This window comes from Larimichthys crocea, chromosome VI, assembly GCF_000972845.2.
Source record: "Larimichthys crocea isolate SSNF chromosome VI, L_crocea_2.0, whole genome shotgun sequence".
Lineage (NCBI taxonomy): Eukaryota > Metazoa > Chordata > Actinopteri > Sciaenidae > Larimichthys > Larimichthys crocea.
In genome coordinates this window covers 8,100,211-8,115,513 of record NC_040016.1, presented here as the reverse complement: position 1 = coordinate 8,115,513, position 15,303 = coordinate 8,100,211, and the positions used below count along the sequence as shown (strand labels likewise).

The following is a 15,303-nucleotide window of genomic DNA, read 5'->3' as shown; positions in this document are numbered from 1 at the left end:
CCTGATAAAGATGAGAGAACCCTTCATTTATGTTGTGGTGCATGAAAATTTAATTTGATGCCAATACTAAATGGTTGTATACATTTATTTTAATAATCAACCCTATGATGGAGTCGGTATTTCTAGTATAGGGGTAAGAACAGGTGTAGAAAATGCAAACTATGTTTTATTTTTGTTTTTTGCAACACAGCAACTTCTTAAATGCTGTAGTTGCATTTGCATCTCCACTGATAAACTCAATCCTTTCTGCAGCTCACTTTTCTGCCCGTGTATCATATTTCTAACTTTGGCTATGGCCTGATTTCTTCACCCATTGTTTAATATTACTTGACCGGCAGAGAGCCGTGTCAGTTTCAAAATTTGACACCCTTTATTTGCCCGCGTGCAGACATACTAGACACAGATACTGGCCCATTAGGTGAGCCCCTTGCCATACTGAGAGATAACACTACAGAAAGGAAACTGTAATCGTCTGTTGCAATAATCAACCACACTAATTGAATGGCTTCAAAACAGCTGCATAACAAATGTCTCCATTCAAATAAGTCAGAGGGAGGAATTAGAAGTCTTACATACAAGGGATATCAAGAAAAAGAGAAAGGAAAACATTGGTCTGCTGAGTTCACACGGAGGTGGAGCTCAAGATAATCGGATAATGGAAGAACAGCTGAGCTGGCTTTCTCATTGCTCGAGTGGCGTGTAAGATGAGTACTATGACTGATAGTCTATTCTGTAAGTGGAGTGTTGGTTGGAGCATAAAGCCACTGAGCAGTTTCACAGGGAAGGTTTGACTGAATTACTTCACTTCTTTGTGCCACACACGTGTGGGAGGCTATTCAACATCTAAGGCTGAAAAGTCAAACCATTAAGAGCTCAAGTGAATCACATTTCAAATCAAGTAGTTTACATTGTAAGCTAAGCAGCATAATTCATAATGTTGGCTCTATTCATTGCTTGCACCCGGGTAATATTGTAAACTTGTGAGGATAAAGATAGCGACACAATGCATAAGATGTAGACTTTATTTTAAAGCGGAGGTAAAAATATCTTATTCTGTATTAACATCTCCAGTATTTAGTCAACAAAGGCAGTTTCACAGATATTTGTCACATTTTTAAAAACACCTAAACCATATTTACTGTATAAAACACTAGTAGAAACCAATCAGTGAGCTATCGATACATCAGATCTCAAAAATAATGTACTGTTGGTAGCACCTAAAGATTAGAAAACACTGAAAAATCACTCAAACACTTTAAAACTTTAGTTTTACAATCTTGTTTTAGCTGCATAAACTGATTGTTCCAAGGAATGTACCCAACAGTCCACATATAGGCACATCTGTGAATTATGAAACAATTATGTAAAAATGCTGATTTGCTTCCTTTAAGTCAAAGTACAGTGGAGCACCGTGTTTTGAACAATATACTGAGGAAGGAACAAGAATAATGGAAAACCACACCATTAGAAAACTGTATTCAAGTTTAAACTGCTTACTTTTTTCCACAGCTGTTTTTAGGTTTATTTGGTGTCTTGTTGTACCTGATCAAGTCATATCTAACAGAAATTTATCATAGTTAACACAATAAGAGATTCTGATTACATGTCATTGACATACCATAGATCCTCAGGGGGTTGTAGTGTGTAAGGTGCTTTTTCGGATACTCTTGAAACCTACAGAGGAACAATAGTTGAGAAAAAAAACTGCTCTCAAGTAAGTAAATAACTGCAACCCACATTAAAAGTGCTGGTATTGCTCTTTTGTTTTATTCTTCCTCTCCTTCCTCCTCTTCTGCTTTCGTTTGCCAAGGTGCCAGGTGCCAAGTTCCCGCTTAATGCTCTAACTTTTTTTAAGCTGATGGTAGTCTTGAACTCTTTCTGAGCACTGTATTTATGCAGGCAAACTACTGCCTATTTATTTGTTTTAGTCTTTGAGCAGTCCAAGCTTTCGGAGTGCTTCTTTTCGGTCAGCTCCCATCCCTGGCGTCATCATCACAGTATATCCGACTGAGTTTGAGGGTTTGTGGGGTACAGGCTGAGCTGCAACAGTGGTTTTCACCGGTTTGGTGGCTGTGATGTGCCGTGGTTCCAGACAGTTTTCACCTTTTCTGTGGTTGTCCATCGTAGCAGAGCGCTCTAGGCCAGCTGCCTTTCGTCCGTTACATTGAATGGGATGTGGTACAGACGCAGGGTGTTGGTCATGTCTGGAGGAGTGATTAAAACTGGCACTGCTCTGCAGAGGTCTGTTCTTGGGCTCTGAGTGCACTTGAGAATAAGAAAATGATGGGCTTCTTGACGGATTAACATTAGATGGACCTGGGGTCTCATTTTCTGGCTGTTGGCCTTTCAGGAGGCCCAGCTTCTTCAGAGCTTCCAGTCTCACAACCTGGGGATCTGGTGCATGCTTAACATTGTATGAAGAGTCTGAGGTCATGGATGCTTCATTTTCTGTTTTCACAGGTATGTTGGCAGGAATCCTTTTGGGTTTGGGGGCCACAACTGGAGGACCTTTCTTAGACATAGAAACCTCTGAGTGGGATCTGTCAGATCTTGGCATACTAAGATGGTTTGGGCCTTCAACTGTAATAGGAAGGTGATTGTTCAAGTCTATAGTGTGATCAACTGTGGGACATAAAGGCGTCTTCTTTGTGGAGGCACTCCTCCGCAGGTGAACAAGTGCTTCATAAGACAAAGGACCTCTAGGTAAAGGACATTCAGCTGGCCTAACCGAGTAGTCCCTGGGTTTAGTTGGAGGAGGTATGACAACATTAACTTCTAAAGGTACTTGAGGAGAACCAGGTTCCTGGTTGTGTTTGTGACTAGATTTTTTGCTGGAAGAAGTGATGTGTGAGCAGAGGTTCTTGTCTGGAGATACACCCATCTTAACAGTGGGTATAGAACATACAGAGCTGCTTGCCATAACAAGAGGTGTTGGAACCAGGTACCTCTGCATGGGTTTGGTATCAACATTGTCTTTTGTAGGTTCCTTAGTGGCACCTGAAAGTTAAAGAAGCATCTGTGTCAAAAGAGATACAATGCATTTCATTGACTGCTGTAATTCTGCATCTGTACCCAGAGATTAACTCACCATTGAGCTTGCTTTTGCTCATGGAGGCTGACAGGTCAGCCAGTTTGGTAGCAAGGTTTCCAGGGTTGGGCAGTTGGTCGGATTCGTCATTGGACAGTCCACTGTCCTCCTCAGTATCCAAAGACTCAATAGTCTCCTCCAAAAACATGAGACAGGCCTTCTCTTCAGCAGACAGGTGGTCCAGACTATCATCACTCTGTAATACATAAAAGTAGGACTTTAATTTTGATGAAAGAATCTCCAATTAATTATCAGAAAACCCCTTAAACCCTACACTTCTAGACACAACCACTACACTTCAGCTCTGTTTCCTACATTCTGTTGTCTTGATGTTCTATGTTGTTTTGTACAATTTGTTGTAGTAAAACTAATAAGATTCTCAAGCTTGAGAGGATAAAGTCAGTAACTTACAAAGCCAGAATTGGCACTGACAACACTGTCACAGCTGCCAGCGCTGTCCATGCCGGTCATCGTCTCCAATCCAATGCCACCGGGCCAGGTATCGCTTTTGGGCATCTTAGTGCCCTAGTTATCCAAGGTTAGCGGCACAGATTGTTGTGTTTCACTGTGTGAAGAGGGAATACATGGTGGTTTAGAATTACAGTTTTAATTGTTCACCTGCTTGACAGAGTAACATTACTCTAAAAAAAAAAGACAACGCATTCAAAAGTAGACTTCTTCAGTTTTGTTTTTGTGTATACTTTATATCTCTGTGGACTATTCTACTGTTTTTTTAGATCTATCTAGATGATCTATTTTCCAGACAGCCATTAGTTTAGTTCATATTCACGCATTCACTCCACAGTATTTTTCTCCAACCTTACAATAGCTTTTGTTACAAAAGTGCTAACATAAGTGCTAACCTTATGTAGCTGTTTTACACTTATGTGATGTTATGATGGCTTTTCTTTTAGATCATGAGACATAGCCAAGCTTGCTGAAAAATATTTTTTTGTCAATTAGACACATGGACTTTAATTAGAGATGGAAACTAATAGCAGTAATACATTCAACAGACTATATAAAAAAGGTGGCTCTTGCTCTTCCTACAATTTTCAGCTGGGGTTATTTAGACTTTGGCTTCTTCTATTATTTATTAATAAATGATAATACGTGTGCACAACAAGCACTGATACTGATTAACAATATATGGCTTGGAGTCAAATAAGCTGCCCTTTTGTTTCTAAAGAATATACAGAGACATGCAGAGGATGGAAAATAAGATGTTTTGTGTGAACAGTAATGAGCACCACAGGGGAACTGGAGCATCGACTCTTGGCCCAGAATTAAACGTAAACCGTGTCAAACTTATAAATGTAGCCTTGAGTTAACTCAACCGTGTACTATAATTAGTCCTGGGTTACTTTAATGTAATTAGCTTGAACTGTAAACATGGCGTAGAATGTGGGGGCATTTTGATTAAGAATTCCAACATATTGCACAAGAGTCATTTAGAGTATCGCAGCATGACTCAGACAAGACTGCACAATAGACTTAGTACACCATACAACATTATTGTATGCACTTCTGTAGCTGTAGGGTAAAGTATCACAAGAGAAACTTAGAACTATTGTGTGAGGATTTAAGTGTCTCTGTAGAGTCTTCTAAGCCGCGTCTATACAACTAACCCTTTGTTTTTTGGCAGAAAAATGTCTTTGCTCAAATGCAGTTTAAGAAAGCTATTGTTACTCATGCACTGAAGTGATTGTGGTCAAACCCCCCAACACTTGAGACTCTAATTGCTGCAGAACAGCAACAATTTTGATGTAAAAACAACAATAAATGTACACTACGCGTTTGCACGCATCCATATTTGCTTATGTCTGATTTTCTGATTAAATAGCTTGTCAAGTCAATTGTGTTTTTGCAACAAGATTTTTAAAAAAAGTGATGGATGATCTAATTTAAGCATGTCTTAAACTTTACTGGTAATGTTTTTTTATCACTGGATACCTAGAAATCAATCTAAAAGAGTGCTGCCCTGCAAAGGTCCTCATAACCTGCACATACTTTGATGAACATGTATGATATATTTTCTAGAAAGTCTCACTGGTCTTAATATCATGTAGCATCCTGCATAACCCCGCAGTGTGTTTTACATGCACGCCAACCTCCCGATGAATGGACAGCCTTGCTCTTAGAGAATGACAGGGTATCATAGCTTAGTGTGTTTCTGACAGATATCGAACTAGTCCTCTTACTGCATGTGACTCAGATTACAGCACACATGCCACTCCTAATCTTCCTCAGCAGGATCAGTTTCAGAGGGAGTGGAGGGCAGCAGCAATGATCTCCTGAAAGCTATATGATATCTAGTTTGACCATGTATGTTGTCTTACTATAACAATCAGTCTAGTATTAGGACTTACAGCAATAATTAAGTAATACCATAACTGAGGATAAGTCTCCTCCTGGGGACGCTAAAATGTAGGCACTTTGGATAAAAGGATCTTCCTAACAAATTTTTAGACAATACATACATTTAACTACAGGAATTCTAGAAATAAAGCTGGAAGTTTCATATAAAAGGCACCTCTGTCTGATCCTAGTGAAAAGAAATTCACTTCTGGATAAGTTTCAACACCTGAGAGGGAAGGAGTGCTAGATAGGCCAAGAGAGGCACAAAAGCACTCCTGTTCACTGTTCATGATTTGCCATGTCATCCCTGAACAATTTTATAGCCCCTACCACCAGTCTGATATGTAAATGTGCCCATTTGTTCTGCTGCATGTAGGTCAGGATACGACTCGGTGAAACAGTGGAAACTCTGAGATAACTTTTATTGTGTTTTAACTTGACACAATGCGGGTTGATCACATGCAAATAGCAAGAGCAGCTGCTGTGGCGTGGAGGCAACTGTAGTAGAATTGAAGGTGTTTTAAACTTTAAAGCTTTTCGTTAAATATTATATAGTTCCTGTGCAGTTATGTGTGTAGTCATAGCAAAACTACAATAAGGCTGTAGTTAGTCATTAACCCCTGTAGACGAGGTTCAGTGAAAGGATATCTTAAACAGCACTGAAAATTCATCAGAATGTTATCTTGAAACAGGATGTGCTTTGCTCACAAAACAGTTTGATGCAGAGGTTGAGGCAATAAACCTAACTGCCAGGTGAAGCTCTTTGGAACTAATCTCAAGTCCAGTTGCAGGTTTGTTTTGTTTGTGGGCTATAAAAGAGCTACCAATCAAGGTTTTATTATCCTTAATGCAATGTCTGGAGGGAGATTATGTAACTAGTATAGCCATCATCACCATTTTTTCCATGAGTTGTTTTATTCCTCACTACATGTCCTTCAACCCTTCAGATTCCTCAAGGTTCAAGTACGATAAGCTGTATAATTATAATAAAGATTATCATCTTCAGTTCAATAGACTAAAACCAGTATTTGTCTATTATCTGTTAATGATAGAATAACTATGTTAACACATCTATAAATCTCTATATGACCAACTACATGATATTATACATAAATATGAAGTTGGGGATCCTCGTGTGGCAACAGAAATTTAGTAAAAATGTTTTTTTTATGTTGATACCATTGACTTCATGTGAGCTGTAGATTCACCTCTTACTTTAACATCAGAAAAAAAAACTTGCTTTAAACTAAACTGTCTCACACAGAGAGCTGTTTACACCGACGCAAAGTCCATTCAGCTGAGCACAAAGTTAGTTTTTTGTTGTATTAATTAGTATTAATTAACCACATACCTGTCTGAATCTCCGGTGCGTTAGTCAGTCATCCATCTCGAGTGAAGACGCGGTAAAGAGTGAAGCGGCTCTGTCTGTCATACCTGCATGAAGGACTTCGTGCCCTAAGCTTTTAGCCAATCAGAGAGCAGCATTCTCCTTAATACGCACGAGCGCTCGTCGTCATGGTACCCACAACTGCACTAATCTGCTAATCAGTATCTCTGGCTCGTTACTCCAAATGTAACGTGTAACTAATGTAAGTACATAGTACTCTATAGGAGGTAACTACCAAATAATATAAGTGGTATTTTAACGTTACTTGAGTTGGTTACCGTAGAAACCGGTGTTGGACTGTTGTTTTCATCTTTGCCACAACAGAGTAAGTAGTAGCATAAATTAAATTCATGTTTTAACGTGTTTTTGTTACTCAATCCGTAGGAAAACAGTCGTTGTCAGTATTTCGTATTAATGTGCATGTTGCATTTTACAACTGTAGCCTATTTGTTCAAGATTGAGCTCATTTTAACTACTTAAATGTTAGTTTAATCTACAGCAATGCATTATATTCTAATAATATATATATACGGTATATATTGTTGCTATCCTGTGAGTACCATCTCTAAAAAGTAAACTAGCTATCACACAAATGTAGTGGAGTAAAAAAAGTACAGTATAGTTACATTACACCACTGGTATTCTCTGCACTTCAGTTCACTTACATGTTCTTTTAAGAAACATCAATATGGTCAGTGATGAAACAAGTATTCAGATTGTTTATTCAAGTAAAACTACAAATACCACACTGTAAAACTACTCTATTAAAAGTAAAAATAAAATGTCATTAAAGTATCAAAGGTTAAAGTACCGGTACTCTATGCAGGAAATATACTGTATTTACTATTATATGGTAAAAGCACAGTTTTGTATAGTTGTGAGGGTTCATTTTAAAATATTTTATATAAGGTTGGAACAATTCTAAATGTGTAACTTCATTATGGTTTAATTTCATTATTTTCTTGATCAATTCATTTTTTTTGGTTTGTAAAATGGAGAAAAACAGTGGGAAATACTGTCACAGAAGGTGAAACCTTCAAACGTATTATGTCCAATCAACAGTCCAAACCTTAAAAAAAGATTCGAGTCACTGTCATGTCAGACAAGAAAAATCAATTCTAAACATTTACACCACACCACAAAAAAATATTTCAAGAAAAACACTATAAAAAAGTAATGAAAGGCAAATCTTCCCCAGAATCTACTGTAATGTTGAATGTTTATCAAAACTGATTGTTCTGCTCATTAACTAAATATTAAATCAACCGATCATTTATACCACAGACTGAATGCTTCACGCCAAGGGTTTGATTGATATGTCAGCACATATTAAATAAAAAATATAAAATAGACTTTTCCAAGTTGCCAGCTGGAAAGACAGGCCTTTTTCTAGGAAACTAATCATGAAAGAAAACCCACAGGCGTGACTGTGTCAGTGTGTACACTGGGGGCCTTGAAACTGGCACACCTGGATGAAATGCAGTAATTATTAAACTTATTAATTACACCTGTGCAATAAATTCTATAATATATTTGGCCTTTTTGTAGTACTAGTGTACTTTGTTTCAGTTTGTAAAAACAGCTTAAATCCTGTTAAGAAAGATGTTCCTTAAAATAGCATGTAGGTAGTGTAATCCCACTAGGATGGCACAGGATCAGGGTTGTTTAGCCAACTAGGTTTGGATTGTCAATAGTAGTTAGAAATAGACAAACAATGTGGGCACGGTTACAATAATTAGAAAGGTTTAACAGAACAGTAACAATGACATTAAACATAAAATGGCCAAGCACATGTAAGAGTTGACTAAAAGAGAAAGAGTATATAACTGATATAAAACGACTCGTACACACAATGTAGGCTATAACTTTTAATTGTGACACAACACTGAAAAAAATCAAGTAAATCCAGATATTCTGTAGTGCTTTGTGTGCAACATTCATTGTTATTGTCCTTGAAGAGTCATGAGAACTTGGTAAATACAAAATACAACAAAGCTATTTCATAGTTTCACTTTTATGCAAGCCGATTAATCCATATTCACTGTTAAAATGAACTACCTAAAGATAACAGATGAGAAATACAAATAATAATAATAATTCACATTCAAAACAAAGAAACAATGTGACATTTCCTGCTTTGCTTTTATTCCCAACACCAGAAAGCCCAGATCAAGTCCCCCACCCTCTAATTTTTTGGCAACAACTCATCGCCAATATCGCCATCACAGAAACGTGAAGTAGAAATACTGGTTCTGCACCATGAGGCCACAATAAAACGGGGCTACGAGGAATAATCCCACAAATATCCTCATGCCCTCCCCCGATTTAATATCTTTGAGCTGTGGTTTAACATAAGTGCATGCTTCATCCTTAGAGGAGGTGAGTAGCAAAGAGAAGATGCCTGACTTTAGCTGAAAACATGAGAACATGCTCCACTTGTGCGAAACATACAGTCAAACAGAATAGTGTTTTTAGGGGCGGGGGCATTAAACATGCATTAAATATTAAACCAAAGTGGATCTTTGCTAATTTTTCAAAACACCCTGACTAGAGTTACCTTTGGGCTGCAAATGTGAGCCGAAAAAACTGCAAATATAAATAGTTAATACTGATTAGCAAAGCACATAATGTATGGACTGTACCTGAACATTAAATGCATTAAGTAAGCGATCTCATACAGCATTACACTCAGGTTTCAATATGCCATCTTCTCACCATGATTTGTGTTCTGTAGTGCTCCAACATCTCACCAGGCTTTACGTGTTTCTCAAAATATAGAGTAATATCAAACAAAAATGTTATTTTAAAAAAATATTAGTTCTTACAGCATGATGACATTTGAAAATTACACACTAGAATAAAAAAAAAAAAAAAAAAAAAAAATAACAACTCCAGAAAAACTGTCGTACCCATGAAGAAAAACAAAAGAGCTACAGATTTTGTAAAATGTTGTTTTCAGCACCATTTTTTTGTCTACGTTAAAATAAGCTCACAGAAACCGTGTTACGACATCAAAAAAAAAAAAAAAAGAAGGAAAAAATCTCACATACATCATTAAGCTAATTTTGGATCACAATTTGCAACATGATATTTCAAAATGCATAACCTCAATCTCAACTCACTCCCCAAAATCTCATCAGCCACTGCTCAAATAAACGGCACAAAAACAGCACATTTGCGTAACAATGAATCCAGCTTAACATTAACGCAACCCGACTGTGCTGAACAATTTAGATCTAAAAAATAAAAGAACAAAATGATCAGCTTTTAGTACTGGAAGAGTTTCTGACCTCCGTCAACAAGAGACATAAAATAAAACAAACATGCTACATAACCAACATGATGATTAACAGTCAAACTGTGTGTGCTGCGCTTAAGACAACAGTGAATAGGGTCACATCAGAGTGCAAACCATTCTTAGAGGTTGTTTTAACATTTTTCCAGAGTCAGGTCGCTGATTTTGTTTCAATCCCATACAAGTTTAGTCACAGGCAAGCGTTGACAAATTTTGTGCATTTTCTAACTGACAACACATCAGCCACTATTTGGTGTGTCATCAGTACAACCCAGCCATCGAGTACTCTAAACAGATTAAAACAAGTCCTAAGAACTGTCTGCATATTTTCCTTGACCCTGTTAAACAGATTTGAACCATCCTTAACAGACTAAAATGATGGTTTAATGACATCGGAGCACTGCAGTAGCGTTTCTGACTTTGAGAACTGACAGCAGTTTTAAAGAGTAATACTGAACTGGTTAGAGGCTGAACAGTGTCTGCAGATTCTCCATAGATGTCGCTGGACAATGTGAGGTAGAGGATCACACAAGCAGATTGACAGATGGACCAACAGTTGCCAGACGTGGGGCACGGGGTTGGTATGGTGGTTGTATTTGTGAGAGACGAGAGAGAAAGAAAAAAAACGACAACGTAACGCTCACACTTCGCCAAAATTGGTGTGGCCTGTCTCCTTGGCATGCTCACGAGCTTCCTTTTGTCCCACTAAGCCCGTCTGGCACACCATGCAGCGCAACGCAAAGCGGTTAACGTCCGTGAACTGCCGCTTGCGACGAGCCTCGTCTGCCAGCTCGAGGGCCTGGGCCAGGATTACATCATCTGTAGTGGAGAAGATAGTCAGGGGCGGGACGTCAGAGCCAGGAGTTTCTTTCTGCAGCGGGTCATAATGGATGCCGTCGTAAATGAGCAGCACGCGTTTGTGGTAGCCGGCGTCCTCCCCAAAGCGATCCACTCGGACCGTCTGAGTGTCTACCACGCAGATCTCGCACTGGTAAAACTTAGACAGGATAGACACCTCGATGGCGCCTCCCCAGGTGTCGTCACGTCGTATCCAAGTGCAGTACTCCTCGTTGGTCTTTCCCAGCACCGCTTCCGAGTAAGCCGCAGGGTCACTTGACACAATCTGGGCAATGAGGCCTCGCATCTCTGGGGCGCAAGCGGGGTCATATACACCACCTTCCACCACATAATACACACTGGTGAAGAGGCAGGAGTTATCAGCTGGGACAACACGGCGTGCCAGCACAGGTGAGGCTTCCAGGCGTGGTACTTTAGTCACAGTGGGATGATCCTGAGGCTTTGGCTTGTTTTTTTCCTCCTCAACAATGAGTGTGTCTCCTGCAGAAGATGATACACCACAGTTCTGTTGGTCAGACTCAGAAATATCTCATCTAATCCATGTCAGCTATCCGGTTGTTAAATTAAAAGTATTAATGTGGGTTACGTTAAATGGTCAGTTTAGTGAAATTACAAAAAAAAAGTCAGTTTTCAAAATAACAAAAAAAAAAGTCAGTTTTCAAAGCAACATCTTGAGGGGAAAAAGATGGAACATGTAATCAAAATAATAAAATATTCAATAAATGGTGTGAATTTGGCATCATGTCTATTTTGAACAGCATACCTGATTTGATGGGGTAATCCTTGAGGTGAGCGTCTCCATTTCGAAGGTCAAGGCTGGAGGGCGGATAACCAACCATAATTTTCTGCACGTCACAGGGGATGCCAGTCAGCTCCTCCACCTTACTCTTCAGCTCTTGTACACAGGACTGATGAGTCAAGCCCTGCATTATGTGGCTCCCGTTTTTGGTCTTACAGCGAAGCCTCAACATCCTGCGTGCAACAACAACATTGCAACAACATATCAGTGACATGGCAAGTATTTGGTATGAACTTTGCTCTTCCACCGAAGCATTTGTTTTGAAGAGACTGTAGTGTCTTTCAAGACGACACCCCCTGGACAACTCAGTTACTGAAGAATATTACGTAAACTTTGTCATTAGGTTTTTGTCTTATCTAACGGTGTAGTTGCAGTTTGTTCCAAGTATGAAGGAGAAACTACAGTTACACAGGAGTTACGGGAACAATTTGGGGATCAGTGTCTTATTCAGAAACGCTTGCAGACTGGACGCACCGGGATCGAACCACCGATCATCTGATTAATAGACAACCTTGCTCTACCTCTTGGAACACAGCCGCCCCAAACATTTATGCATATAACATTTAATTTCTGTACTTATTCTATACATAGAGCCCTCTAAAGCGTACACACTGGATCTTTAATGGCTCCAAAATAACTGGAATAGATCATAGAAATGTATTAATATCTGGCTGTAATCTTGTAAACAGTAAATATGTCCCACTTTCGGGTTCCTCATTAACTGATTTGACATAACATTTTGAGAATTGGGTCATCTGTGGTGCAGTTTACTTTAGTACTAGTTTACTGTTTGTGACTTATGCAGGTCTTAGACTTGTTATTCTAAAAATGGGACATTAAAAAAGAATAAAAAGGTCTGTCAAAGAAAGAGTTAGATTAAATTCAAAGAAAAACATGTCATTTCAAATCAGATACACACTGCATAAATGTAATAATCATGCATTTGAAAATAGCACAAAATACAGATAGTCTGTGTGATGATTTTGTTTTATGGTTTTCCAAATACACTTTCTAATTCCCTGTTTCCACAGTACATATAGTTTGTTAGTGACTTGATTTAGTTTTAGACTATCATTTGACACTGCCATAGATACTCAAACATCTACCTTAAGTGCGGACTGACCTGTTTCAGTGAAAGGCTTTAAACAAACAGCTTCTTACAATGAAAGGGCTCGTTCACTGCGCCAGAAACAAACAACAACCAGACCTCAAAGTAACTAATGTCTAACACATGACTCAAATCACTCCTGCGTCTGACTAACAACCTTTTCAAAGTGAAGTCAAGTAAACCAGCCTTAGTTCATCGATGCAGATCTGCTCCAGTCACATCTCGACGTGGTTATTCAACCTTAGCCAAGTTAGCCACATTAGCTTGAACTGGCTAATTGAATTGGTTGCTGCACACAGTGAGGATCAGGATGCTCACTCCGCTTTGTAAACGGATCGGGCCTGACAATCAAAGTGCTGACGAGCAGCAGCGTGGTGGTGAAACACATGACAGTCACACTGCTTTGTTTTGTTGTCTTTGTTCTGTCAGTTAAGGACTTTACACAAACACACAGAGGGCGAAGCTAGCAGCCGGAAACCTCAAACCGACAAGCAAACAAACTCCACCAACACGACTCGACTGATGATCAAATGACCTTATATTATAGAAATGTGTGATAGAAACGAAACGTGTTTGTCCGGACTCATTGACAAATGTTAGCTGGATATATCATGTATCATCTGCTAACTGTAGCATGCTAACCTGTCCACTGACTTGGCGTTAAACGGGACAGTTTGTCCAAACGTTTCGCCTCCGGTCACACTTTTGATAAATCCCGTCACCTGTCAACTCACGTATCCACACACGACGGGGTATGTTAGGTGAAACGACAGCGAGTAAGTTATTTAGTCTTCTTACCTGCTGTTGACTGCAGCCCTACCTCAAACAATGAGCATCCAGTGAGGGACCGATGTGTACAACGTCACTTTACGTCTATGTGACGCCATCACGCTCCCTGTCCCGTAAAACACCGTGTACCGTAAATTCTCTAATATTCTCTCTCTCAATTCACTTTGCCAGGGTGCCGTTTTGGGACATTTGGAGTCAGGTAATGAACAAACATTTATCAGATAAAAACAATAAAGATTAGGATAACTGAGGATAAAGGTAATCTTTTATTGCGGTGTTACCAGACAAGAACACTGAAGCGAGCATGTTTTGTAGACCTTGCAATAACCCACAGCCTGTCTGCCAATAGCTCTCTGGGCAATGTGGGCGGCCGCCCAGGGCGCAGGTCTGTTTAAAAAAAAAACTCTGCATGCTTAACACTGAAGTGGATGCACATTTTATTGAACTTTTACAAGGCACTCTTACAGAAATTCTATCCTCCTCTTGTGATTTCACTGTAGATAGTTTTAACAGCAAACTAATGTCAACCCTTGACAAAGTTGCTCCTCTAAGACTAAGACTTATTATTTCCAATTGGAAATTACATATTAATTAATAGGCTAATGCAAGGGATGTTGCTGGACATTTACAAAGGTACAAAAAAAATGTGTGATTCAGTTTATCTTCAGTGTGAATTAGAAAATGTTTAGAGGGCTATAGGCCTTATGTTGGGTATTATTCAAGAGAGTAGAAGTGAAAAGAAAGCCAGAAAACCTCATTGAAAATCCCATTGACATTTGGAACTATGCTAATGGCTATAACATCCGACCTTTGCTGTGCTCTCAAAGCAATCACTTGTTTCAATTTGTTGTAGTAAGTGCTGTAGTCGATGGAAATTTCTTAGAATGTGGACAGTAAATGCACATTGTCTGTATCAAACAAATATTAGATTATCTTGTGATATTTACATTTTCAGTAATGGGTCTGAAAAAGTAGACTTCACAGGTTTCACTGATCACAGGTTTTACAATAGGCCCCAGTCATAAACTGTGATAACATTTTTATTTTATTTTTTATGTTTTATCTCCCTACTGACAACCGAAGCCTTATATTTATCAGGCAAAACAGGCTCTCTATATTTCATTCAGTACTTTCATAATTTTGAGACAACGTTGCATTAAACAAAGAACAATTAAATTAAGTTCACATTTAATAAAACAACTTGTAACAGATTTGAATGACTCCATTTGGAAGATGCCATGTGCTGCAGAGATCCATATGAAAAAAAAATTCAAAATTCACTTTTATTGTCTGCTACGAAGGCACAAGTAGGCAACTTTGAGCAGGGCAATGACTTACCAACAGTCAAACATTACAATGAAACTTCTGTGTCAAAAATGGCAGATCTAAGTCAGGACTTAAACATTAAAGATATGTGTGTATGAAGCGATGTTTGATGTTTGAAAAGTAAAGAAATAGCTAACATACAATCAACATGTTGAGTTTTTGTTCCTAGAAAACAGAGGCAAGAGGGAACATAACGGGTGACCAGACGATCATTTAGGATTTAGTGTTCATTGTGACAGATAACACCAGCTTAATACAGTAGGTATGTGACTTTTTATCTGCTGGTATACAGTAT

General features: G+C 38.7%; 3 protein-coding genes across 5 annotated transcripts in view; 1 reads left to right on the top strand and 2 right to left on the bottom strand.

Annotated features, from left to right (window-relative positions):
* Positions 1–15,303, top strand: part of kif17 (kinesin family member 17) — a 33,658-nt gene that overhangs the window by 6,562 nt on the left and 11,793 nt on the right. The gene's annotated exons all lie outside the window — the stretch shown is intronic.
* Positions 1,030–7,105, bottom strand: zgc:158258 (specifically androgen-regulated gene protein). The gene is made up of 4 exons (XM_010735650.3): positions 6,798–7,105; positions 3,500–3,653; positions 3,089–3,284; positions 1,030–2,997 (listed from the first exon to the last, which is right to left on the bottom strand). Exons 2-4 carry the CDS (start codon positions 3,602–3,604, stop codon positions 1,925–1,927), a joined length of 1,374 nt encoding a protein of 457 aa, XP_010733952.3. The 5' UTR covers positions 3,605–3,653; positions 6,798–7,105; the 3' UTR covers positions 1,030–1,924.
* yod1 (YOD1 deubiquitinase) lies at positions 8,687–13,789 on the bottom strand. Of its 3 annotated transcripts, none has more exons than XM_019258880.2 (3): positions 13,692–13,789; positions 11,750–11,958; positions 8,687–11,466 (listed from the first exon to the last, which is right to left on the bottom strand). In XM_019258880.2, exons 2-3 carry the CDS (start codon positions 11,955–11,957, stop codon positions 10,769–10,771), a joined length of 906 nt encoding a protein of 301 aa, XP_019114425.1. In that variant the 5' UTR covers position 11,958; positions 13,692–13,789; the 3' UTR covers positions 8,687–10,768. The 3 variants fall into 3 exon arrangements, with proteins under 3 accessions (XP_019114425.1, XP_019114431.1, XP_019114436.1); XM_019258886.2 differs by having other exon boundaries at positions 13,714–13,789; XM_019258891.2 differs by lacking the exon at positions 13,692–13,789 and adding an exon at positions 13,536–13,668.